The following is a 27,913-nucleotide window of genomic DNA, read 5'->3' as shown; positions in this document are numbered from 1 at the left end:
TCATAGATTTGTCTGTTCAAGTCAAACAGAGACTGATTGCTCTGACAGTACTATAATTAACATGTTTTACATACGCTCGGCAACATTCAATTCAATTTTATATTTATTTAAATATAATTGTTAATTTCCTGTGCTTAATAATAAGAAATTATTATGTGGTGGGGGGGATCGAACATGTGTGCGGGGTGACACTGTTAACCATTAAGCCAATGTGCTGATATGATATTACATTAAATTAATATATCTCATACTATTTTTCTTTTTCTGAAATATGTATACTTTTTTTTGCTAACTCAAATAACAAAAGTTACAAAAAATATTGATAAAATAAACAAAATAAAAAAATGTATACTTGTTTTGAATTCATTGCTTTTATTGCTGGATTTGTTTTCTTATTTGCACATAATAAAGAAATACCAAAATAACAGAAAATACCAGAAATACCACAAATGTATGTCTGAGTATCACGGTGTGACTGAGCTGTTACGTCTGAAAAAAGCAGCAACATCTAAAACCTTGAAACATACTTTCTGTGTATATATTCATATGCATATCATTTTTATTATGCCATATATCTTACTATTCATACTATTCATTGCACTCAGTGTATATAACCCCTTCTGTATATAACCCCTTCTGTGTACAGGTACATATGCATACAGTATAAATATGAAAACTATTTATTATACTATACGATATCTTCTCACTGCATACATCAAAATAATTGCACTCTTTGTACATAACTCTTCCTCTGTATATACTGTTTACATGCACATTCTTATTATAGTATACAATACCTTCCTATTGCACCACCTCTAGTCATTTGCACCCATTGCACTTTATCTACCTCACTATATACTGTTTATATATGCAAGTTATTCTTCACTGTAAAAATGCACTTCTGGTTGGATGCTAACTGTATTTTGTTACCTACTGTACATGTGCAGTAACAATAAAGTAGAGAACATGAGTTGACTACGGCTTATCACGGACACTACACGTCTCTTTGTTATTAACATTATATCCTTTAACTCCAATGTCTCGACAAATTCACAACCAAAACACCACAACGAGCAGAGCGCAGGAGCCACGGAGTAGTTTTTGCACTGCTAGCGTTTCTAATCCTGGCTAGCTGAGGATGTTTCTCTCTTATTTTTTGTGCACCTCTCGGTTCTCAGCATGCCAGTCTAAAACAGGATGGTGAGGGTCCGGGACAGAAGGTGCTCCTGCTCTTATAAAGATTCATCTCACATCTAACAAGTTGGTTTTGCTCACAAAAAAAAAAACAGGCGCCCGAGCAGTTTACAATAAAGCATTTTAAAATTAGCCGCGTTGTCTTAGCCATGCCATTTTGTCAGTGTTTACATATTTACATTCTTCTTTTTGTAAAAACTTTTTTTTTTATTCAAAGCCAGACAGGTGCAGATAAGCAATGTAATCTTTAGTCTTCTTTTTCTTTCCTAGCGTAGTGTTAGCAGCTAGCAACAAACATTTACTAAAGTAAATGTGTAAATCTATAAGACAATCTTTTCTATATCTAATCAAGGTTAAGAAAATCCTTGTAGAAAATAAAGAAATATTTGTTAGCATGGATGCTAGTTAGGCTCATCTTGTGTGTGTTTTTAGCTAAATCCTTCAATCCTGTCACTTATTTCTAAGCAAAATATATCCACATATTAGCAGCGTGTGACGTTCAGCTGTGTGTTGACCCCATGAACGTCTCCAGCTGTAGAAAATTCCCTTGTGTTAAAAATATGTCGAGAGCAGATGTCAGCTGTTTTACGGTTCCAGGCACGTCTTCACGTCTTCATAACACACCCGAGTGTAACGCCTTTACAGCTTTCAGCGCTGTGTGTATACCGTGTCTTTATCTCTTTAGCACTTCTAGCACACAGGATGGACGGATGAGCCTCAGGAGTGTCGCGGGCGCTGATTTCGAGTTCTTGAGGGGCGAGCGGTGAGTCATCTCAAAGCTACAGCTGTGGGTGAAGATGCTCCGTCATATCCAACGAATGTGAGAAGCTTTCTCATCTTTATCAGCTTCTGGGGGGAAGAGCAAACCCCAGGGCGACGCTAAGCCCACTCGTGTACCGAGAAGCAGCATACGTCCTACGTTTGACAGAGAACGCTATCTGTTATCGTCCCACGCTTACAACGTGTGTTTATTCTATTATCATAGAGAGCAGAGAGAGAGAGCAATTGTGTGAACATGATAGGTGATTTTTTATGTACAGTGAAACCTTGGATTGTGAGTAACGCGGTTTGCAAGTGTTCCGCAAGACAAGCAAAGATTTTTTATAGATTTTGACTTGGGAAACGAACAAGTCTTGGTTTACGAGTACCGAGTATCATGTATCACGTGATCACAACTGAGCCAACGTTTTCTCTTTTGCTGCGGGTAATCTGTTGTAACCTGTTCTCTCTCTTGTGCTGTGGGTAATTGTGGGTAATCGTCTTCCCTGCTGGGTCTTAGTGCCCGTCTAATTTAAATTAAGCAACTTCCCTCTAAAGTTCTTTGAATCTTGAATCTTTTACTGGTATAATCAACATCCGTGCACGCGTGTACTGTTTACTATAACACTGTGACCCATGTGTGTGTGTGAAACATATTTTATTTTGTGTCTGTATGCATGTGTTTACAGCATGCGTGTAAAGCAAAAGCAAGTCTCATTAGAGAGGTTAAAGATCCATTTTCTCTTTCTGAAGGTCATTGCATTTGGAAACAAAGATGAAGCTCTGAAGGTGAATGCATACCTTCACTCTAGGGGTCAAAAAACAAAAAATCAAGTCAAGAATCTTGGGGTGATTCTAGAGACAGACCTTAGTTTCAGTAGTCATGTCAAGCAATAACTAAATCAGCATACTATCATCTTAAAAACATTGCAAGAATTAGATGTTTGGTTTCCAATCAAGACTTGGAGAAACTTGTCCATGCCTTTATCACCAGCAGGGTGGATTATTGTAATGGTCTCCTCACCGGCCTTCCCAAGAAGACAATTAGACAGCTGCAGCTCATCCAGAACGCTGCTGCCAGGATTCTAACTAGAACCAGAAAGTCTGACCATATCACACCAGTCCTTACACTGGTTTCCTGTAACATTTAGGATAGATTTTAAAATACTTTTACTTGTTTATAAATCACTTAATGGCCTAAGACCTAAATACATTGCAGATATGCTCACTGAATATAAACCTAGCAGACCACTCAGATCGTTAGAATCGAGTCAGTTGGAAATACCAAGGGTTCACACTAAACAAGGGGAGTCAGCTTTAAGCCATTAAGCTGCCCGCAGTTGGAACCAGCTTCCAGAAGAGATCAGATTTGATAAAACATTAGTCACATTTAAATCAAGACTTAAAACTCATCTGTTTTGAGAACTGTGCTATGTCCGAACTGACTGCACTGTATTTTATATTTCCTTTTTTATCATATAATTTTCTTTTAACTGTTTCTAAATCAATTTTTAAGTAGTTTTAAAAGTGTCATTATGAGCTGTTTTTATTTTTATTTCAAATCAAATTTTAATCATTTTAAAAGTTAAAGTAAAAGAGTGCTATTATTTTCTATTTCTATTTCACACACACACACACACACACACACACACACACAGCGCCTGCGACATCACTTATCTGTCGGGATTTATTTTTACTTTTTCTTTAGGTAAAATGCAGGTTAATTTGTTTTATTTTTACTTTATATTTCTGTTAATTATTTTTATGTATTTATTTTTTGGGGCAGTGGAACAAATAATTTGAGTTTCCATTATTTCTTATGGGAAAATTTTATTTGGTTTACGAGTGTGTTTTAAAAAGCCCACTTCCAGGATGGATTATGCTCGTAAACCAAGGTCCCACTGTAACTCCTTTTTTCTTACTTTTAGCAACCTTTTTTCGTACTTTTAGCAACCTTCAGCCAAGAATTAGCGACAGAATCATTGTTTTATGAATTAGCGGTACACATCGTACAGAATAATAGCGGGACGTAATCAAATATGAAATTGTTTCCTTATGAATCAGAATCAGATTCAGTGACAAAAATCAGATTGAAGGTTTAAGAATTAAAATCATATGGTGTACGAGTTATACACCGCTAGTCATTAGCGCCAGTAAAATAAAATTGCAGCACTGAGTCCTGCAATCTAGTAATGATCCCAAGCAAACTGCAGTTGCAAAGGCATTTCCTGTCCCACCTCAGCCACATGCTATGCTAAATCCACATAGCCTTTTACAAGCTTCTGCGCTCTTTAGTTTCCCTAATTAAACCATTAAACTGTAAAGCCGTTTTGTGCTGCCACATGTAATACAACTCATACTCTACTCTTCCAGGAACCGTCATCAACTCGCAGAAGAGTCTGTGCAAGATAGAGCAAAATAAGAGATCCGCACGTATAGGATAACTTTAACGCGACTTGAACTTCAAAACCTAGCGTTAGCATCCTGTAATCAGCAGACAAAAAAAAAAGATAGAGACTTAAACTTCAGCTGTAATTATTATTAGATCCAGTAGAATTAACCTTCTTGTTTGGATCTTTCCTTCTCTTGTACAAAGTAAAAAAAAATTTTTAATAAAAGTAATCTTTGTTATTCACTGTGACCAATGAGAATAGAGATCCTGTACCTGACATGCTATCCTGAAGCTCGGCACAACTAAAGAGGAAAATACAGAAGGACATGGGACTAAATAAAATTTTAAAAATGTAATTACTAGCAAAATAATCCTTATCATTTTAACAGAAAAAAAGACATGTTTTAGACTAACAAATTTGGATCAACAAATATTTTGCTAAACAGCGCTAAAATGTTTAATGTCTCGCCTTTATGATTTAGGTTTCCATCCAAATAGATGAGTCGGAGTTCCTGTAACCAATCACATCAAAGAAGGCAAGATTTACATTTAGGCATTTGGCAGACGCTCTTATCCAGAGCGACTTACATTTCTATCTCATTACACATCTGAGCAGTTGAGGGTTAAGGGCCTTGCTCAAGGGCCCCAACAGTGGCAACTTGGTGGTTGTGGGGTTTGAACCTGGGACCTTCTAAACCATAGTCCAATGCCTTAACCAATGCCTTAACCACTAAGCTACACCTGGCCCCTGGATTTCTTAAGCTTGGTAAGCATGCTAACAGATGTGCAATTTTTCTTTCTTTTTTTTTTTGTTACAAATATATTTGTTTTTATTTACAATAAAAAAAATAAACACAACTAATAAGTATCTGTCTAGGACTATTTTATTTCTTAAGGGGCTTTAGAGGAAAAAGATAAAAAAAAGAATGTGTGAGAGGATTAACATTAATCAAGTCTATTCTAAACAAGCCTAAATGATGTCATCATCTAAGTCACGGAAGACACAAAACGTCCTGCTTGAAACTCACACCATAAACCGGTGATAAATTGTCCCGAAAAACCCTAAACATGATGAAAGATAATAAATTTAGTTGAACAGGTATTAATTTATCATTCCTTAACCTTTAGCAGGACGCGCTGCACTTTTATGACGCTAACAAATGGTATTAAAACGCTAATAAGTAAGCGCATGAGCGCAATCGTGTCAGGAAGATATACGTGACATTCTGTACGAGTCTCAGCACATGCTCGCGAGCGGAAAAAAAAAATGGAAAATTGGTGATGTCACTTTACCTCGAGGCTATACCATGGAAAAGTAGGTTTGAGTGTATATCCATTTGTGTGTATGTGTGTGTGTGTGTGTGTGTGTAAATATGAGGTACAAGGTTCACACACAGAAACAGAAGTCAAAGCGAAGGTGTGAACGCTCAGATTTTCCACTGGAATGAAAATAATATCTGTTAGATATGACTCATGGCTCCTGTTCTTGTTGATGTATTGGCGTAACATCTGGATCCTGAACTAATTACAACGCTATATAAAGAAGCAGCACACACACATACACACACACACACACGTACACACACGTGTGCAGGATGGAAAGTGGAGCTCTATAGAAGAAATATGCAGCGAGGCAGAGAGATCTGCCAGCACATGCTGCCACACACACACACACACACACACACACACTCACTCACACACTGACTCTTGTATATCATACATGTGTGAGTGTATGTGTGTAAAGGTGTAGCTCACTTACAGGACAGGATAGGAGCAGAGAAAGCTTTCCAGCTAAAACAATAGATTCCTAGGAGTACGAAGAGCTCCAGTGTTGAATAAACACAAATTAATTCAGCGCTCAGTCAGTAGTGTGGAGTTAAGGTGATGGAGAAAGCTGCACCGCTTACAAACTGTTCCTCATACTGATACCACATACTATTTAAGGGAGAAAAACCCCTTTAGTGCTCTTACAGTGGATGGGACATGCTGGCTCAAATCTGTCAATCAATGAGACTGTATGTGATTGTGGGCGTCTGTCAGCTCGGTTGAAGACTGAAACATTGTTGTGTCTCATGTGTGAATAAAATTCATATACATTTAAATGCATAAGATGATTTAATTCCATGTAGAAATGAGGGACAGGAGGGTAAAGGCTAAGACATGCTTTCTCTGAGACCTGGAGGAAAGCACTATCTGCCCTCTTCTGCATACATGAGGGAGCTTCAGGGAGGCCTGTGATTGGCTGAGAGAATGCCCCTCCCACTCAATGAGCATGTCCAATTTTTGCTCTCGAACCCCTAAGTCGAACTCCTAGCCCTAAAACCTAACCGTTAGACCTAGTCCTACTACCTACTGTAACCCCAACAAAATGCTAACCCCTAACCCCAACCCTAAAGCCTAGCCCTAACTCTAACCCTAACACCGAACCCTAAACCTTGTTCTAATCCCCATCCATAACCCTGACCACTAATACTAACCCTCAACCTAACCCTAGCCCCTCGCCCTTAACCCTAAATCTAAACCTAACCCTGACCCAAACCCTAACCTTAACCTTCTAATTCTCTCTTAAATCTCAGCGAAAATTCAGCGATAATTCATGGCATGTTGCAACCACATTTACTGTAATATCATGTTCTCCGCTTCAGCGTCTGGAAATGGCCAGAGCTCGAAACAGAGAGTACACAAGGGACATTTAATGCAGCCCGCAAAAGGAATCGCACATTATCTAGTGTGCTGCAGGCGAAGACGTAACCTCTACCGCTAACATTATTCTTGGGGGGAAAAAACAGCCGGCGTTGAACCGTAGCAGAAAAACAGAATTTCTATAGAAATCAGAAATATCATAGCATAGACAGGAAATCTGTTCTTAGTACTTACGATGTCTAAATTCTGAAAACCCTGTACACTCTACAGTGTGACTGAGAAACAAAAGTGAAGTGAATGCTATTAAATGAGTTGATACACAACACCCCACAACCCCACACTAAAAAAAGTAAGATTTTAGCACAATAAGTGGTCTGAAATGAAACACTTTCGGGGAGCATGTTAAACGAAAAAAAAAAAAAAAACTTTATTTGTTCTGTCCTTAGAAATCCTCCTTCATGAAGCTACAGCGGGTGAGTCACGGCAAAGCTCGGAGGATCAACACACACTTCCTTTCTGCATTTCATCACATGACATCTCTCTCAGAACTGATGAACGTTACTCCCACGTCTCCAGCTACCGGCCAACACTCATCCCCCCGCTCTCCCTTTCTCCCTCACTACCTTCATGCACGTTGAACCAATTTGCAGATAAAGAGTTTGGTTGTCGTTGTGATCTAAGTCTTGTATTGCAGTAGCACTTTGTTGTAACCTCTTAGACCTGAAACTGTACCATAGGGTGTATGGGAGAGCAGAATTCCTACAGTAGCCATACATTCAATTCAGCCTCTTCGTGCTGCCTAAACTCCCACCTGAACTCCCAAGAACCTTCAGGAAATTCAGGACTAAGAGTTAGCATGGCAGGAAGCCTGCACATGCTTTATCACGTCCAGGAATCAATCACTGAGAGGTTAATGGCCTCGGGTTGAAGGACTCACCTTTGGGCCAGGTAATCCAGGAGGACCAGGAATCCCGTGAGGACCAGGAGGACCCTGCAGGTGAGAGAAAGAGAGAGAGAGAGAGAGAGAGAGAGAACAAGCACACTCATGATTCCTCATCCATATGACATCAGCCTGTCTAGGAGCAAGATCTTATCTTTAGCCAGTTGACTAACAGGCAGGTCTGCACACACACACACACACACACACACACACACACACATAAACATGCAAAAACAGACATGGTGTACAATATACCCAGCCTTGCGCCCAGTGATCTAGGGTTGACTCTGGGATAAAGGACTCACTCAAGTTAAACTTACTGAAAGTTACCGAACAGTGATGTTTAATGTTTTAACGTATGGCACCTCTTCTTCCTCTTTCATCAACCTTCCATCTGCGCTGCCCTTCATTTCCTCCACTTCAGAGCAAGACTTGGAATCTGATCACAATAAAATCTTCACGATATCCCTGCGTATGCGTTTCTTCCCAAACACTTTTCCCTTTCCCCCCCTAGCGAGTCTAGGTTTACTCAGCAGGTGTGCAGGAAAGCCAATCAGGAACCAGGTCGAGTGGAACACCAGGTTCTGGCACCGCAACAACCGAGGCCTTCAGACAGCCCGAGTTACTTCAGGTCAGAATCACTAAAGCATGCAGGAGGCTTCAGCGAGCTGATTATTGGGTTCAGTGAGGGGTAATGCCGACAAAAAAAGGTGAAATCCACCCAGACCTGCATAAGATGCGCTGATGTCTTTAGTAGTGTTCATGTCGCCGTATTCTTCTTTATTTCTCACATGGTAAAGGCTGGGTGCTGCACCGATCGTTGTACTGTGAGCTAAAGCTGTGCGATTTAATCGACCTTTTGCTTGTTGATCTGCATTACTGAACTTACCAATCGGTTTTTCAATGAGTCATTAGTCAAGTCAATCATTCTGTCAATATTCGCATTTTGAGAGTATCGCTTATTCTTCTTCTCTTGATTTTATCAATGTTTGGTGCAATGCCGCCACCTAGTGGACTGGAGTATTGAGCAGAAGATTTCCTGCTACCTGATGGATAAGAGCGTTATTTTGGTATCTTATCTTTATAATTAAGCCCTCCTACAGGTAATGATTTTCTAGAATGTCCCTAATAAACGCACTTACGCCTGGTACATCAAATCGTGTTTGTAAATGGTGGCTGAAATGGTTAAAGCTGAACGGTTAGAGCTGGCATGCTGTCATGGAAGTAGCAGTGTTTTATACCGTATCACGCCGCATTGTGTCACAGCTTGCATGACAACACTGAGCTCGGCTCACGGGCTAAACTGTGCCTATGTACAAGTGTCCACAGGATTGCATGCTCTCACGCACATCTGTAACACACTCGTCTCTCTCTTTTTCGTCTAACATACACACAATACACATTCGGACGTGTGTGAGATCACGGCAGGCTTCATATGTTACCGTGTTTAAGACAGACGAGTGTGCTGTTGTTACGATTAAGAAAAAAAAACAAAAGAGAAAGACTATTAAAGTCTCGGCGTGAGCCCGGCCAGAAAACAAGCTGTGTCTCACGTCTCATCTTTCGCTGAACTCTGATCCAAATCCAGTCTCATCCAATTCAATCCATGTGAGAAACTCAGGAATTTTCTTTTGTCATTAAAAAAAAAATTCATACAAAAAAATAGGTCCAGCTTATTGCGCACACTTTCTCATGCGCAAAATAATTCTCATGATTCCTTATACTGGAAAGTGTATGCTTCAGAATTATTGGCACCCTTGATAAGGATGAGTAAAAACAAGAATGATATGGGCGTTGTGGTGTTTAAGTATCTGAAGATAGATTAATAAACGTAATAGTGCTGTGGAACATCCATGAAACAACGTCTGTACGTTATAGCAGCTATAAATACCCTTTCCCTCACCAGCCTATCTTTTTTTCTCCTTTTAGGACAGAAATAATGCATCGTGCAGGCCGCGTAAATAAACGTCTCCTTACTGAAAACTTTACCACATCAACTATTTATTCAGACGGTTAAGTGACTCTGCAAAAATGTACTAGAGTGAAAAAAAAGAGAAGATCTTACCCGTGGTCCTCTCTTTCCAGCTGGCCCAGGGAGACCGGGAGGGCCGGGAGGACCCTGCAAGACAACAAGAGTCATGAGGTGAGAGCGAAAAGACAGTAAACCCAGCCAGGACTTAGTCAAAGAGCTTTTTTACAGTGTATGATGTGTCTGCTGTGGGAATCAAGACGCACGGCGTAAGTGAAACCTCATGCTTTCTATGCCAAGTTTGTCTTTCTATCAGTCTTTTAGGAGGAAAGTGTGAACGTGACCCGTAAAGCCCCGGCGGACACGCCTGCCTGACCGCTTCATCGCTAACTCGGCTCCTGTCCGGCACTACGCGAAGAAACTGAAACCCGAGCGCGGGAGTTTATCATGGGGGGAAAATGGGTTAAGTGTGAACGCAAGGCCGAAACAGAATCCGGGGAATATTTACAGGTTTTTGCGTGAACAGGATCTGATTTACTGCTTGATTTGGTTACGTGACTATCCGAATGTCCTACTGGACGAGATGGCTACGAGCATTAGTGTGATTACAATCAGGCGTACATAATAATGTAGTACTCGGCTTAAAGTCTCGGCTTGAAACTGGTAGAACGTACAAGAAACTGTCAGTTAAATCCTAAACACGCCTCAAAGTTCAATAAAACTCAGTGAATACAGTCGTCTCATACGAAGTTCTGTCTCAAGAAAAGCGTATCGTTCTTCTATGGGACAAACATATAGAGGCACCCTCTCTAATATCTAATAAATCTATTCATACTTCTTGTTACAATAAAAACCCTCTTGGTTTTGGCGTGTTGTTCAGTCAGTTGTTCTGTATACATCATGTCTACGTCTTGATCTTGATTGGACTGAAGTTGTTGATATACATGGCTTGCATTAACAAGCTTAATTATTGTTATACCTTATTGCTTCTACAGGACAACCTGAAAAGTCTGGACCAATAATCAGTTTTCTTCAAATGTAATGGAACCTTAATATTATATAGCTCACCTGTATGTTGACAAACAAAAATAAATCATTTTACCTCCACATTTTTTGTATTTCACAAGCCAATAAGATTTTCTGCCTATTATGACCTCATATAAGAAAAGCTCCTCCTTCTGTTTGTTGCTCAGTGCTGCTGTTCTCTGAAGGGGGCGTGGCCAAGGAGAAGCTAATTTACATACACAGTAAAACTTAGCTTTCAGAGGAGGAGTGAAACATTATCTGAGGGGTATTTTAGATGGAGCATTAACACACATTTAAAGGACCTCTGATATACCTGCATTAAAAGGTTAAAGAGATTGTAAAATATTGGACCTTTAAATTAGATATTTGTTTCTTTGCGTTTCAGAACCAGAACAGAACCAAACCTAACACCACTCGCCTCGTTTCTCCGGGCTGATCTGAAGTTTATTAGAATCGAATAATTCAGAACAGTCTAAAGCACTAAAGGAGGAAATCATCTCAGTGTGGAACATCGTCAGTTCTGATCCATCAAGAAAATATTTAGAGTTTAGACAAGTACAAGTGCTTTGAAATAGTCAGAGGTAAAGCTGTTACCGTTTCAGAAAGGTGAGGTAAGGACTGTTCATAGCTGCTGTAACGTAAGCGAGGACAGGAACTAGCTTGTTTTGCAAACATCCCACCATAAATTATAAAGTATAATGTTAATTAAACAAAATAATCATTTGTCAAACCTTAGTGCTATAAAGAGAATGAAGCACACGCTCCTTCCCAGAGAGACTTACATTTTATTTAACTCCTGAGCAGTTGAGGGTTAATGGCCTTGCTCAAAATTGGCTACTTGAGGTTTGAACCTGGGACCTTCAGCCGTCCTTACTCTACCTTCACAAAACACACACTGTGTCTTAATGCCAAGAGCAACAGCCGAGTTTCCAAAACACCGCTTCCACTGCAAGCTTTTCTTGGCACCGAGACGCCCCTCATAAACCACTGCATTATCTCTGCATTAACGCAGAGCTCATTAGAGATCCATCTGAAGCCGGACTGACGTAAAGACGCACACTCGGCTCCAAAGCGTGTCTCGGGACATTAGAAACGATTCGTTTAATAAGACTCAGCTCACACACTGACAATGTGAGGAAGAGAACATGACATGAAAAAAGTTGATACCAGCATCTACTGTATAATACGTCAAAAATATGGAATAAATAAAGAAAAATGCAGGAAAGTAATGGATGAAAAGTTACCAGACTGATTATTTTCCTAAATCAGCATGTTTTATTCCTCTTATATCACAGCAACACTAATATGTAGTGCCAACACTAATGATCATTGTTTATTAAAGATATGTCACAATTTTTATCCTCTTAGATATACGTACTGTATAATGTTGTAGAATGTCTGTGAAACCAGTCAGTTCCTGTTCTGGCTTATGTTACAGCAACAACAAACATTTGCTCAGCCTCGATTTATTCTTTATTTATAAAGTCCATAAACCTTCAAAAATAATAAATCGAATATGTCTGGAAAAAAAAACAAAGTTACAGCTTTAACTCCGACTGTTACAAAGCACTGACACTGGAGACTCCTTCCATACACTTTACATAAGCGTCTCACTAGAGTCAATGCTAATCAGTTATTTCTTATTAATACTTGCTCCTTTTCAGTAGGATGGCGGTAGGATAAATAGTGCATCATCTAGTTTCATCTAGTTTGTCACAAATTTAACATAATGATGTTAAGCAACAACAAGAGGATGCAATGAACTCCTGGAAATCAAATGGTCGTATAGTGCAGGTTGTTCATGTCTCAAGTTCTTTACTGTATTCACGATTTTATTTTACTTCCCTGCATGTGCTTTTCATTTGACTCGGACTATAAAAATTCATACAGTATGTAACATTTCCAGTCCTGATACAATAAAGTCTAGCAAGATTCTTTATTTCTACTGCTGTCATTTTTAAGAAAGTTTTCTACATACAGTACAGTATATTGTTGTTGCTGCTGGTCTTTCGGCTATTCCCATTGCTGGGTCGCCACAGTGGACCAACAACAACTTTGCACAGGTTTTACACCTGATGCCCTTCCTGACACAACCCTCACATTTTACCCGGGCTTGGGACCGGCACAGCATCCAGTGGCTGGGGTTTGGGCGCTGGATGGGTATCGAACCCGGGCCTTCCGCATGGTAGGCAAGAATATATATTATATAAATGTTTTATAATAGATGAAAACTTTAATTATTTACTGTTTAAAAGTATTAAAATAATAAAACCTTTAAATTGTTCAAATTTGACACTTAAATACAAAACATTTCAATGAAATGTAGCTGCCTATTGTTTTTAATTTCTAAAAATGAAACATAAGTAAGTGACATACTACACTTTTATCCTGATTTCCACTATAGTCGCATAACTTTTTTTATGCTTTATTTGTGATTATCTGGATACATGATGCGAGTTTGACTTAAATTGCAATATGTAACTATAAAAATCTTTAGTATTAAATTTATTTACACTACAAATTATGACATTAAGAGAATATTTAAACTTAAAAAAATCTTTTTACACAAATAAAATTAGTAAATACTGACAAACTCCAGACATTAATACCTGACTATACTGTATGTGTATTACCTTTAATAATTTTTGCGATTAGATAACGACAGTCAGTAGCGCTATTTCAATGCAATGAATTTTGAAAGTATTTCATTCTGATGGACTTTTTATCTTTTTAAACACTATATACTGTATACTGTACTAGACTATCCTTTACTATACTATACTTTACCATCCTTTACTATACTATCTTTTACTTTACTATTCTTTACTATACTTGCAGCTCCTAAATGAATTGTTCTTGATGCTTTTTAATGAATTATTTTAACCCGTTTATTTGAATCACACTTAGTGTCGCCTTTATGCAATTATTACTGTTACTGGATTAAAAATTCAACTATAACAAGTTTATTTTAGCCTCTTCAGGGCCCAACTCTACAGTTAGGTATGATGTAATTTCACTCCAATAATTAGCAGCTGATTACTGTCAAAGCACCTTCATTAAACAGACTAATTTTAGATTTTGTTACACCTTTTATCTGAATAAGGAGCTTTGTTCTATTTTTTACACCGGTCTACTTGGTGTAAGAGTATTAAAATAAAAATGTGTTGCATCGACACAATAAAAAACATAAATGAAATCCATAAATAATGGTGATCATGTGCGGGTAAAACCACAAGATTAAGTAAATAAGTCAAACTGTGAATGAACTTTGCTTGAGATCGCCAGAATAAAACACACACACACACACACGGTTTAACGCTACAATGTTAGAATAGTATGATAGTTGTGTAGTACTTGTGCTAAACTAATTAGATACACTAGCCCATGACAGTAGTAAAAATATACATTATATAATTATTGATTGTGACATTATTTTAATTGGTAGCATTGAAGAAAGAAAAAACACACAAATTGAATTTTGCGTTTAAATTTTGTAGCCTTTTTTTTTTGTAAATGAAACAGCGATTTTGATAGAAGTTTATTAGTAAAACAAAATACTGTGAGTCTTATGGATCACAGATTATCTGTGAATCAAACAAATGTCTTGAAGTATTGTGATATGTTTTGCCAAACTGTCAGTACAATAGCTTTAAACATCATTAAAAAAAACACTCTACTATATACTACATATCCTATATATAAACAGTTTATATCCCACAAAGTAAAATTTAATCAGTCAATTCACATGAAATTGATCTTTCAAAATAATTTAAATGATTTAGAGTTTCTATTACTCCATAATACGATGAAAATATTTTAGCAACAACCAAATGTTACATATTATACTGCTCTATCCCTTTCTCTGTGTGTGTGTGAGTGTGTGAGTGTGTGTAGGTGTAAACATCTGGAAAAAAATTTACTCCAACCAACACCAGAGCAGATATCTTTCAGAGCCAGCTGTGTTCATCAGTTTCACTATTTTAAACACACACACACACACACACACACATACACACTGCGTGTGTGATGTGGAAAGTCTGAGGCATCGATTGCGCTTACAGCTCGAGGGATAACTTACGAAATGAAGCAAAAAATATAATAAATTCAAAAGTAAAATTCAAGTGTGGGTTTAGAGGACATGAATATGAAAAGCCACATAAGACAACTAACAGTCTTGAAAAAATTATCATTATGAATATTGATCAAATTCTTTCTAAAACATCACATGAGACACGTAAACTCTCCTGCTGCAAGTCATCCGGTTTATTGCTAACGCTAATGCTAGTATGACAGTAAGCTTGTCCTCATGGACCCACTGGGACATGGGATTGTAACGAGGACACAGTCCAGCGCTAAACCCTTACACGTTCGTTTCTTTAATAACTAAAGCTGTAGCAGAATATTCAAGGCGAATACGTTTTTTCTTCTTCTTTAAAAGTATCCCTTGTAAAACATCAGTATGCTAATGTGATGAAACGTATCTTCACGTAATTCTAGTAATCTAGTTATATTTTGATAAGTAGCATGGCTTTTTGCATTAGCACTGCTAACTCTACCACATGCTGTGTTAACGCTAACACAGTTAAAGGTATGTCACAGCAAGCAACATGGACGTAGCTAACGGGAGTGGTATGAAGCCTAGCATAAAATGGAAATGCCGTTAGGATAGGATTTTGATTAATGTCCAAACAGGCAACCTTTTAATAATGTTTTAACGCCATTCATTATTTGGAGGCATAGCATTTGATTTCATTAGATAATTAAGCTACCGAAAACTACATTTTACCTAGCTTGCTAGACAACAATGTTGCTTATAGATAGGGCGAGAGCCCACATGTTGTTTTCTAAGGATTAAGGGATGTATTTTGACTGTCGTACCACCCCAGGAAAGTGACTGGGAAAATTTTGACCACCCCACTGTTAAAGGTTTTACTTCTCTGGCTAATAACCTAATAAATCCCCACAGGCCAGCGTGAGATATTAGTAGATCCAAATGATCTGTTTAGAAATCGAAGCGCATTCCCCTACACAGACCAGCTGTCCTTCCCTGCTGGCTGTGATTCAGTTTCTTTAGAGGTGAAAAGGAAAGACGCTTGGACAAGACTGTCCTGCTTCTTAAATCAGCGTCTATAGCTGCCAAACATTTCTATTCATTTCTTTCCCTCATTCAATCAAGGAAGCTCTTAGAAATACAGCCAAGCGCTTAAAGCTTTCCAAGAACGTCCAAAAAGAAAATAAATTAGTTTGGATATTTATGTTTCGCCGTTTGGCTCATTTTTCATGCGGAACTTTGCTCCTGCTTGCCTTGGGAACGTTAAAATAATGCTACTCGCATACACAAACACACACAAGCTGAAGAACTGACGGCTGAGACACTCACCGGAGGACCTGGATCCCCTTTTAGACCATCAAAACCATCGTAGTCCAAAAAGTAGTCTCCATCTTCTAATCCATAGTCGTATCCGTATACCCCTGAGTCGTACGTCCGTTCCTCACCATATTCCTCAAGACGTTCCAGCTGGTTGTTGTACCCTTGCTGCCTGTATAAGGTTGCACCGTTTAGCTTCATCTGAGGCTCTGAGAGATCTGGATGTTGAGAGCTGTCGTCGTCATTTGGCTGGTTCTTCACATGGTCAGAGATCAGGATCGGAGCTGCCCGAGTGGCACGGGGTCTTCCGGGCAGCCGTTGATCCTCAGTGTTGTTCTCCTCATTGGGTCTACCTTCACTTAGATGGGTGCTTGTAGTAGTTCTTGGAGTAAAATCTGGAGAGTGTGTTGGCCTGAAAGGGCTCGGGGACGGACCAACATTCCGAGTGGTACCTGATCTCAGTGTATTCCAAAAGGATGTAGTGTTAATTTTTCCTACAGAGTTCCTGAGTGTGGAGTTTGCTAAGTTTTGTGTGTGTGTTTCAGAGGGGGTGGGTGAAGTTGTAGAAAATGTTAGGAAAGGTGATATGGAAGGGATCGAAGATCGGAAAGTGTCTGCCAGTCTGCAGTTTTTTTTTACATAGTCACAGTAATGTGCTGCGACCTGCGCTGACGGATATATCTCCAGCTGGCACAGAGAGCCTTCAAACTGCGCTGCCCTGGAGCTCATTCTTCCAATGGCCACACGGCCATTTGAGACCACCATGCGTGGCCTGGTCAGTGTCTCCTCACTGTAGTGTACCTCCCCACATTGGCCAAAGAACGCCACCAAGCGTGGACGCACCGCCACCGCAAACGAATGCCACCGTCCGTCCTGCGCTTCATACCTGAAGTAGACGGACGCCTTGTCACCAGTGTACACCACTACCCGATTGGGCAGAAGCTGCAGACCAAACTGGAGCCGGTCCGTTCCGTCCCGCACGCTAAACACGAAGGCATTGGTGGCACGTTTTGAGTTGAGGCTCACTATCAGGGAAAACTCCTTCTCTACGCCTGCGGGAAGGACGCTCGCTACAGGGGCTTCGATCATGGCATCACGGTCCAGAGTCACCCCAACCCCAGGGGGAAGAATAGAGAGAGAGGGGAGAGAAGAAATAAAGGGGGATGAGGTCATCATCCAAGAGGAGTGGGTGGCGTCTTTGTGGCTGGACAAACCCAGCTTTAGAAGAAGATCTACACCTGAGAGAGAAAAAGACACAAATAAAAGACAAGGAATAAGTGATCACATATTTGATCTTTGCACATTGTACTTGTCCACAGCATAAATAACGCCTAGACTTTTTTTATCCATGGCTTTTTTCAATCTGCTGTGCTGTTATTAGTTTTCCCATAAGGCCTGAGCCATCAGCACCAGCTGTGGTCCAGATGAAGGGATGACAAAGAGGAGCAGAAGGCAAAGTCCTCAGAGTTGGGCTGAAAAATTACTACAAGACCTGCTTTCTCAAAGCTTTAAACTTCTTCCATATCAAACTCAATCAGTTCTCACAAACATCTATTTCGGCAAGCTCGTATAACAGGATCTTTACTTAGATTACTTCATCCTCATGTTGACTCCAAAAATTTTTACAATATGCAGACAAGCCTGGGAATGTTATGGGAATTTTGTGTTTGTATGATCAGCTAAGCTGCAGGACAGAGCAACCACCGGTTTAAAAGATATAAGAAGAGTTTGCAAGTCCAGAACTTCGTCTGTATATAAACTATGAAATATTAAAGAAACGTTTTGAGTTCTATGTACAGTACAACAGAAATACAACAGGCGATTTATTTCTGCATCACTCTACAGCAGGTCTGAATTAGTGAAGCAGAAAAAAAAATAAGAAGATTCAAGATTCCCTGTTTTTCCGAAGTAGCCCAATCGAAGATCTGTGAACATCTAAAACACAAATGACCCCACATGCTTGTATGAAAACTAGGTCATAATACAACAGAATCCCGGATGTCACATCGCATCTCCTCCCTTATAGTCCGTGAACTTAGGTCATGAATCCAAGATTTGTCCAGGATAAAATGTAAAAACAGAAAGATACAGAGGACACTGGGTGCTTTCTTTAAAAGTGACTCAGCATTTTGGCCCGTGCTTCTTTTTTTTGTAAAACAGCATGCATTCTCTCCCAGTACAGGAAGGAACACAGGGATTTAGGGAAAAGAGTTATCTGAGAAAACCAATGTCTGGATTTGTAATGAAGATGCCTTGCCCTGTTGATGGACCTCCATAATCTGCTCTGACATGCTCAAGCTGTTTAAAAGCGCCTCTGTTCTGATCTGGTCCACTGCTCTCAAACCCAGGATTATTAAACATTTCAAAGGACAAAAGTACAGATTTCAGATTAGATCTTCCTCTCAGTGCTGGGATTAATTAATCCATTTCAGTTTATAAGCAAGAGATTCAGACTAGTAATCCCAAAAGCAGAAGTCTGTGCTGGGTTATCGGTTGTCCAGATCACAGTGTTGTCTAGTACGACAAGATGAACCATAGCTGGAGAACAGTGACTCTCCTGATGTTAACCTGATTAAGCTTCTCGGTTAGGTTGTTAAACTCATTTTACTTGATTTACTCATACAGGATTAAAACCCCAGACACACTACTACCACTAGACACTACTCTGAGATCTTGTAGACTCTATACATCTCTATACGACTCTGTTTTGCCCTTTGCAGAAAGATAACTTGTAAATGGAGGACTTACTTAGTGCAGCAGTACCTCGGCATACAAATGTAATCCAGAGGTAAGTTCTAAAGATGGCATTTCGTATTGTGAAACACATTTTCACGTAGAAAATAATGTAAATGCAGATAATCTGTTCCAGCCCCCCAAAAAATGACCAATTTCCATACCAAACACTATAATCATATTTTTGCATAAAAAAGCAATAAAAATATTTATAAAAGACATGTAAATTAAGTCAAATATGAAATAGACATTAAACCTCACTTAATCTTAATTTATGATTCCTCTTGGCACTGGCTGTAAAAACTGAAAGAGGCTCCCTTTACTTTTTGCTACCGTCCTCGCTATCATTCTAGTGCTATGTCTTACACAAAATGCAAAAAAAAAAACAAGTTTTAATTGGCTACTGGAAGTACTCGCAACCAGAAGCACGCACAGCCGGCTCGGTCGCTCATATGCCAAAAATGCTTAGCATGCCGAGGCAGATTTCAAAAATTCGCAAGGCAGGGTGTTTGAATGCAAAGGTACCGCTGTACGACTTGCCACAGGAAGTCAAGAATTTGTATACTATGCCCATCACTGGATTTACAGTAGGCTGACTATAATATATGCTTATGTTTGTGTGTGTGTGTGTGTGTGTGTGTGTGTGTGTGCGCGTGTGTGTGTGTGCCCTGTGATGGATTGCCACCCCATTCAAGACATACCCTGCCTTATTCCCCGAGTTCCCTGGAATAGGTCCTGGCTTCGCACAGCTCTACGCAGGATGGATAGATCTCGGAATAATTAAAGTTTAAGTGACAGTTTTTTACTTTGTTGCTTTTAGAGGGAAAAAATTATCAAAATGTATGAATATCGGTTTCAGTTTCAGTCTCAGTAAGAGAAAATTTATTGTCCTCATGTCATCCCTAACTATTATATTACGGTTATTCATTTTCCTGCACATTAACTTTTCATCATCTGCCACGTTATCATTCATTGTGTTTTATTCTTCACATAAACGTTAACAGCCAAGCTGAAATAAAAGTTATATAAACGCTTTTTTATCGGCCTTTTTTGTCTTTCCTCGCAGTGGTAACGAGTCCTCACAGAGGGTTCGAGGTGGTCTTTATAAACACTGTTCCTTCACACAAGCGCAAGGCTTCTCCTCCACTCCACTTCCTGTTACCCCTCTATCTCAGATGGGACTCTCGTTAATGTGTCTGATGTAGAGCAGGAATTTCTCTCTGTTTACTGAGGAATCTGACGGCCCGTGCTTTTTTCACCGACTCACGCTGCTTTCTCAATCTCATGGACGTGAAATAAAAACATACTGGTCATAATGGAGCTTAAATAGGTTAAGGATGATGGAGCGTATTTTTAGCCTCATGAGCGGTCGGATCGGCGCTTAGGGGGCAAGCGGGAAAAACAAACACGGTGGAGGAAGTGGTGAAAAATGAGCCTTGGAGAGAGTAAGTAAGTGAACAAGCGAAGATTTACGACACGCTGAATGTGAAATATTTACAATATCTCGATGTCGCTGCAGCTAAAAATAACAGAGTGTGTATTTTTGGACTGTTCTTTCACTTCAACTCGGTCAAGTCACAGAAGAAGCCCAACTTCTCTTCTCCTAAAGCCCCCTCCTCATCAGCGGTTACACCAATCTGTAGTCCATCTGCACTACTCATCATCATAGGGCTAATCGAGAACGCCAGATTATCTAGTTAGGCTTCTTAGGAAACTAGTTAGGAGTGGTGAAACATCTCTCTTCGTCTCTCTCGTTCATGTGGAAGCTGCTCTCGCAGAGCAAAAGCAGACACGCTGAGACGGTCCGCAGCGAAGAGGCGTTAATACGGGGACAACATGACATCCCGGACTTCCTCAGGTTCAGCGTTCGTTCATTTCAGTGTCTGGTTTTAATTATGAAAAAGTAAGTAGAAGTAGACTCTTTGATCTCATCAGAAATGTGTAAAATTACTAAAAATCTGACAGATGTAGAAAGGGCAAGAGAGAAAGAGTCAGACAGATAAATAGAGAGAAAGAGAAAGAGGACAGAAAGTCAGACAGAAAAATTGAGATAGCAATACAGAGATAACGGACATGAAAAAGCAGCGAAATACGGACAGACAAATAGACGGACAGACAGACTGAGAGAGGGCAGAGATACACAGAGCGAGAAGGAGAAGCAGACAGACAAACAGAAGCAATAAAAAGCGTGAGAGCCAGAGAAAGAAACCAACAGACAGAGAACCAGAGAGGACGACAGAGAAACAAAAAGGAGACAGACAGAAATACAGACACAGGGACAGACAGCCAGAGAGAGAGAGAGGAAGAGAGACATAAACTGACATTGAGACATACAGGGTGACAGAAACAGATAGGAAGACAGGCAGAGAGAGACAGACAGAAGGTCAGAGAGATAGACAAGGAGACAAAGAGAGAGGGATACAGAGACAGACAGGCAGACAAGAAGAAAGAGACATAGACAAATAGAGAGACATACAAAAACAGACAGGGAGACAGAGAGGCAGACAAAGAAAAAGGCAGACAGTGAGACTAAAAAAAAGAAAGATAAATAGACTAGTAAATAGATAGACAGATTTTTAGTAACAGATAGGGAGAGAGACAGGGAAAGAGACAGACAGACAGAGAGACAGACAGGGAAATAGAGGGACAAACAGAGAGAGAGAGAGAAAGTGAGCCAGACGGACACAGAGACAGAGAGACAGAAAGGGAGACAGAGAGACAAACAAGGAGACAGAGAGACACTCAAGGAAGCAAGAAAGAGACAGAAATAAAGAGACACAGACAGAAAGACAGTGTGACAGACAGCTCACCTTGAGTTTGTGGATGTTCCTCTGCAGAGAGCATGGTGAAACATACTGACAGGAGCAGAAGGAGGGCTCTCCTAAAAAACAAATAAGAACGCAATAAATTTCAGTGTAATAATCTCTCGTTGTTAAAGTTATGGTCTGTATACAGCACACGCCAGACATCTGGGTTACAGTGAACCGGTCGCACAGAGGCGGTGAATATTAAATGGTGAGATAATTCAGAACGTCATCAACGTGTTCGCTCCAACTAGGAAGGGGAACCTACAGGACTGGGAAACTTTCTTCATCAGGTCTTAAGAGTTCTGATCGTAAACAGCTGGATCTGCAGTCCACCTCTGGAGCACATCATCATCATCTCGAAGGTGATGAAGGCTCCTGGTTTAATCGTTCAGTTATTGTGGTAAAGTGTCATAAATACAACAGCTCCTGCTTCTCTTTACTTAAAAATACTTTTCTCGCAGTTACATCAAGCCTCCAGCATTCACCTCATATTAATGTTCATCATTCATCCAGGATTTTATTCAACGATTAAAAAGCAGGCTTAGCATGCTAATCGGATGCGTTCTGGAGGATTTATTTATCTGTCGCAGGGCCGCTAATCAGCACAGCGCTCTAACTCGCCTGAAGCACCTTCAGATGAAATGCTTTGGCACTCGGAGTTAACATCCCGGGTCTCAGCCAGGGATCAAACCCAAGACCCAATTCCTAATATAGGCCACTGTCATGACTTATTATTCAGATATTCACCCTAAAGCAGATTATTCAGTAACTACTATGAATTATTCCCCCAGTGCACTGACGCTATGAGGAAACGTGAGGAATTTGCATCTTTAACTGACTTTGAGTTTAGGAGATTTATGACATGGAATAAAATCTTGAGCTAGAGATATTTATGAGAATGGAGCATGGATCAGTGCGCTTCTTCACTGTAGGCTAAGCCTCATACGAAATGTTTTCTTCACAATCTTCTAAACACAGCAAGCAGCAATCACACTGATTGGACAACAGCCAATGAGAGAGCAGGAAAAAGAGCATCTAGTAAACAACTGGAAATAACCAGAACATCAACTGGGAATGAAGTGCAACCTGATGAAATTCCAGTTCGAGTCTGAACCTGAACTTTCCTCGATTGGCTTTGAATCATATCAGCTATCAATTTTCCGATCATGGATTCTGCCCACTCTGAAGACATGGACAGACTCGCTCTGAGCAAAAAAATTGTTTGGATTGGATGCATTCAGATACCCTGGACTCACTTAGCAAAAAAGCAAACCGTGTTTTATCACTAGCAGAACAGACCGTCGGAGCTAATCGGGTTCCAGCTTGCTACTCATGTTTGAAAAGTGGGTTTACAGCTGAGGGAGTCAAAGACACACAGCTTTGCCTCAAAACACACAGTACAAACACAGCATGGCTCCACATGCTACGCTCTGACACCATTTACTGGGAGTTGAAAACCTTCAATAATCCAATAAAAGAAACCAGTAACCCTTATTTATCCTCAGTTATACATCCTTAACCCACTGACAACCCATTTTTAGGAAGCTGGGAAAGCTAAATTATTCTATTAACTCTAAGGAACCACTGAAGAACCCTTTTCAACTAAAAGTCATTAGTTATCATTCAAAGAATCAATTATCCAACAAACTGTCAAGGACTTGAAGAATCTTGTTAAACAAAGACTTCTTTGTTATCTAACAAATCCTTAAGGAACCGATAAGGGCTATATTTTTAAAAAAAGGAATTGTTATAACCGTTTTGGAAGCTTGGAATCCTTAGATACCCTTAAAGAACCTTTTTGGAGCAGAGTGTCTGATATTTTTGAATCCAAGTGATTCCTAAAACAAGCTGCTGAGGAACCTTCTGTAGGCTATGAACAATTATTTCTTCACTTGACTCTTTAAGAACTGTATTTGTAGAAGCTGTAAATTTAAAATTATCAAATGAACCCCTGAAGAACCCCTTTTGTAAGCCAGACTCCCTTCCTGAACCAATGAAATATGGAAGAACCATTGAAGAACCCTTTTTTCCAAAGCTAGGACTCCTTAATTGTCCCATGAATCCTTAAAGAACAATTAAAGAAGCTTTCTTGAAGAGCAGCAAACCTTAAATGTGATATCTAATAATTCTTAAAGAACTTTAGAAGAACCCTTGTTTCTTCTAACAATATGAGCGTTATCATTAAAACAGGACTGAACTCTGGTAGGGAATTGATGGATTCATGACCTGTGTCCAGCAATGATGTAGCCCACACACACACACACACACACACACACAACATCTGGTTTGGATGTAAGGCTGCATATTGTTTAAACCGTAACACAATGCATGTATAATGGAATTTTCTACAGCAACTTATATCAGGAGCTGGAGGTCAAACAAGGGAAGGCAAAACTACCACAAACGCTGGTATGCTAATATCATTAGGCTAACAATGTGCATTGATATCCAAGTATGAATACTTATGTAGAGCTGGCTCTGCTAGTCACTTAGATCTGGTCATTTTATGCCACGAAGCAGAATTTTGATACGTTTCTCAAACATTCTGTTTGACATTATTAAAAAAAGTAACATCCAAAAATCAATTGTTCTTATAGGCGTGCAAGACGGTGTCACCAGGAGGTTGTGAGTTCAAATCTCAAGATGAGCACCAATTTTAACCCTCGAGTTGCTCAGAAGGGATTCAGAGTTGATTAAGCATAGAGGCAGTTTATCTTCCAGACTTGTGATTGGTTCGCTTCCCGTTTCAGGTTTCCTTATGGCAGGACTGGAAGGAATGGAATTACTGTAGCTCACCTCTGTGGTCAGAGCGCTTTCACTGCGAGCATCGTAAATAACACACGTCTTGTGCCTGAGAGTGGAGGACGGGTGTCTGTGTCTGCACTAATCAACATGAAACAAAAGATCTGAGCCTCAGACATCTGGACTGTAGGATTCCTTCAACAGGATTGCAGATTACAGTTTATTCAGGGTTTTTTTTTTTTTTTTGCAAATGGAATAAAATTTGGTCTGGACAGCAGATTATCGGCACCAAGATTTGGCCTGACAACCTTATGGTCAGAGCTGGTTCGAGTCGTGTCATATAAAGTATTTGCTACGACACCAGAAATAGGGGTTCGTCTCAAAAAACCACCAGAAGAAGACACTCAGTGGCATTATTGATGCCAATGATAGTGTAAATTACACTTCATGCTAGTGCATTTGTTGCTAGCTAAACCTGTAGCATGCTAGTGAGTCAGAGTGACTTATAGTTTTCAGGTTGGTGCAGCTAGCTCGCAAAAACAACAACAACAACCACGAAAACAAAAACAGGGAGGTGTAGATTATATTTAGCAATGTGCATCCAAGTAAAAATAATAATAATAATAAAAAATAAAATTATAATGATAATAATGATAATAAAAACTCGTGCGTGAGTGTTCATACAAGTTAGCTCTTCAGTTAGCAGTTACTTACATAAAATCTGCACAAACCTGTTTTTCATAGCGTCAGATGCTGAATTGTCATTCTGTGACCTTGCAGTCATCTTGCAACAAGGCAAAGCATGTGTGTGAGGAAATAAAGGCAAATGCTTTCCAGATCTTGATTAAGCTAATTAAAGTATATTAAAAAAGAAAAGAACTGTAATGAGAAGTTATTGTGAAACATATTGAGAAACATATCAAGCGCAACCACAACATGTGTTACAGCCGATGAACCACACAGAACCACTTATCTACTGCAACAGGCCTTGAGCATGAACAGCTTGTAATGCAAACATGGGAAAACACAGCAGAGTAATCACACACACTCAGACACAAAGTATGAAATCCATTTAAAGAGGAGAGCGTCCAGCGGCAGGGTGAACGGGACCAGAGGCAGAAACTGTCACGTTAGCTGTAAGGTGGCTGCTGGCGCTCACCATCGTTTACTTTAACGTCTGCGGATGAAACTTTTCGGTTTACAGCCTGCAATTAGTCGACCACTGACCTGGAAGAGCTTTGAATAGTCCTTTGACCTTTCACTGTGATTAAACACTCTTGACACTTGGACTTTGCTGTGTATGTGTGTCTAAGTGTGGGAGTGAGTGTGTGAATGCACTTGACCATCCCCAGATCTCAAACTCCTACACCACAATGCTTTATCTTTTTCACCAAAAAATGAGTTAAAACCATGTGTTTAATTTTTTTTTTAGAAAATTCTTCTTTGTCCTTGGGCTGTTCCCTTTCAGGGGTCGCCACAGTGAATCATCTGCCTCCATCTAACCCTATCCTCTGCATCCTCTTCTCTCACACCAACTAACTTCATGTCCTCTCTTACTGTATCCATAAATCTCCTCTTTGGTCTTCCTCTAGACCTCCTGCCTGGCAGTTCCAACCTCAGCATCCTTCTACCGATATATTCACCATCTCTCCTCTGAACATGTCCAAACCACCTCAACCTGGCCTCTCTGACTTTATCTCCAAAACATCTACCATAGATTGTCCCTCTGATGAACTCAACGTCCCTCTGGGAACGTTGCAGACATTGGGAAGATGTTGGTACAGCATGAGGTTGTTTTTAAAAATTTAAATGATTAAATTTGAGAATGATTAAATGATGTCGGAACAACACCAACTACATGACGATAGGATACTGTTAAACAAATGCCCTCTAACGATGTTGCAAAACGACTTCAAAACAGCATTAATACCAAACGGATGGCGTGAGAAGGACTTGAGTTCAGCAAGAGCGCTGCATGTTCACCACTGTACCACTAGGGGGCATGATGATGATGATGATGATATTGGTAAATGCACGTAGACAACAACGTGTGACATAAAAATGCCAGACAACATCCATTTACTGTAATGCAGCCTGAAGGCAAATTGTAGTGTGTGAGATGTAAAAGCCGGATATATATTATTATAATCCCTGTTAGATACTTAAGGGACCATGAATCATCATCAATGCTCCAGATAAAGGTTACAATTCCATAGTTTTAGTGTTTGGGTTGTGTGTACAACGTTATCTTAACGTCTTTTTATCAAAAACTTTCAAAGTCAACATTGTCCAGATAGTGAACGTCATCGCAACATTGTAACATAACTAAATTACAACGCTAGTCTTGTTCTAATGTTCTAAAGAATAAGAATAATCTAATGTTCTAACAGAATAAGCATCAGATGTCATGTTTCTCACCTGAGCATTACAGCACTCTCTTCTAAGTGTGCGCTATAAGTGTACAGATATAAAAGCAGAGAATTAAAGACCACGCTATAAATATCAAAGACGCTCTTCAGTCGTAGCTTGTGTCAGCTAACTAGCTAATGTAGCTTGATGCCAACAATAGGATAATAAGACTAGGCCCAGTAATGCAGACGGTATAAAGGTGAATGCGGAAAATGTTGGCAGACTTGTTTATGCGTAAAGATGTAAACAGCCTCTAATCAATTATTTGTTGTTGCAGCAACGTAGAAATGACTGGAACGCCTGAACCGCCTCCAAGTTAGCGTTTTGTTACAGGCAAGCTATCCAGCTAACACTACTGGGTGACGTCTAGTGTTTTTCACAGCTCTAGAGTCAGCATTACAGATTTAACCAGTGAATATATATCTGTGTGTTGATTGTGCTAAAGGTAGCGTCTGAACTCACAGTATAACGCTAAAGAAGAGCTGCTGATTTGGTGATGTGCTAAAATATGGGTTGAAGAGACTTTAAAACCTTTCCAATGCGGAATTCTGCGATTCTTTTTTTACAGGTCTGAGGTCTGAGATTAACAGATACACGGTGTAGCTAAAAACACACAAATGCATCATTTTGTCCTTTGTGTGTTTTTTTTGTCCACAAAAGTAAAAGCTGTTTGGTTGGAAAGTAAATTTAAAGTTCTTCGCTGTGACTGAAAAACATGGACATTTTAAACGTGGCAATAATGTGAAAAATATATATACAGCATAACAGCTCCAGGTGTAAAAACTTTACCATTTAAACTGCTTCAGTTTTAAACCTCATCCTGGTCTAGTACAATAATGCAACCTGCAGACAGACCAGATCTTCCTCAGATGGCTTCTCACCTCGGTCAGGGAGTCTGGAGGTGTTCTTACAGCCTGAGTAAATATTTACT

General features: G+C 39.7%; 1 protein-coding gene across 2 annotated transcripts in view; it reads right to left on the bottom strand.

The window, feature by feature from the left end:
• The window catches only part of LOC128510645 (collagen alpha-1(XXIV) chain), a 112,649-nt gene that overhangs the window by 57,657 nt on the left and 27,079 nt on the right, over nt 1–27,913 (bottom strand). For both annotated transcript variants that reach the window (XM_053483079.1, XM_053483078.1), the window contains 4 exons: nt 21,835–21,905; nt 16,304–17,529; nt 9,994–10,047; nt 7,926–7,979 (listed from right to left, as the gene is read on the bottom strand). In XM_053483079.1, the coding sequence (XP_053339054.1) occupies nt 7,926–7,979; nt 9,994–10,047; nt 16,304–17,529; nt 21,835–21,905 (1,405 nt within the window). The remainder of the gene's footprint in view (nt 1–7,925; nt 7,980–9,993; nt 10,048–16,303; nt 17,530–21,834; nt 21,906–27,913) is intronic.

The sequence above is a fragment of the Clarias gariepinus genome, chromosome 22 (assembly GCF_024256425.1).
Source record: "Clarias gariepinus isolate MV-2021 ecotype Netherlands chromosome 22, CGAR_prim_01v2, whole genome shotgun sequence".
Taxonomy (NCBI): domain Eukaryota; kingdom Metazoa; phylum Chordata; class Actinopteri; order Siluriformes; family Clariidae; genus Clarias; species Clarias gariepinus.
The sequence above is the reverse complement of the archived record's forward strand: the minus strand, read 5'-3'. Positions and strand labels throughout refer to the sequence as shown.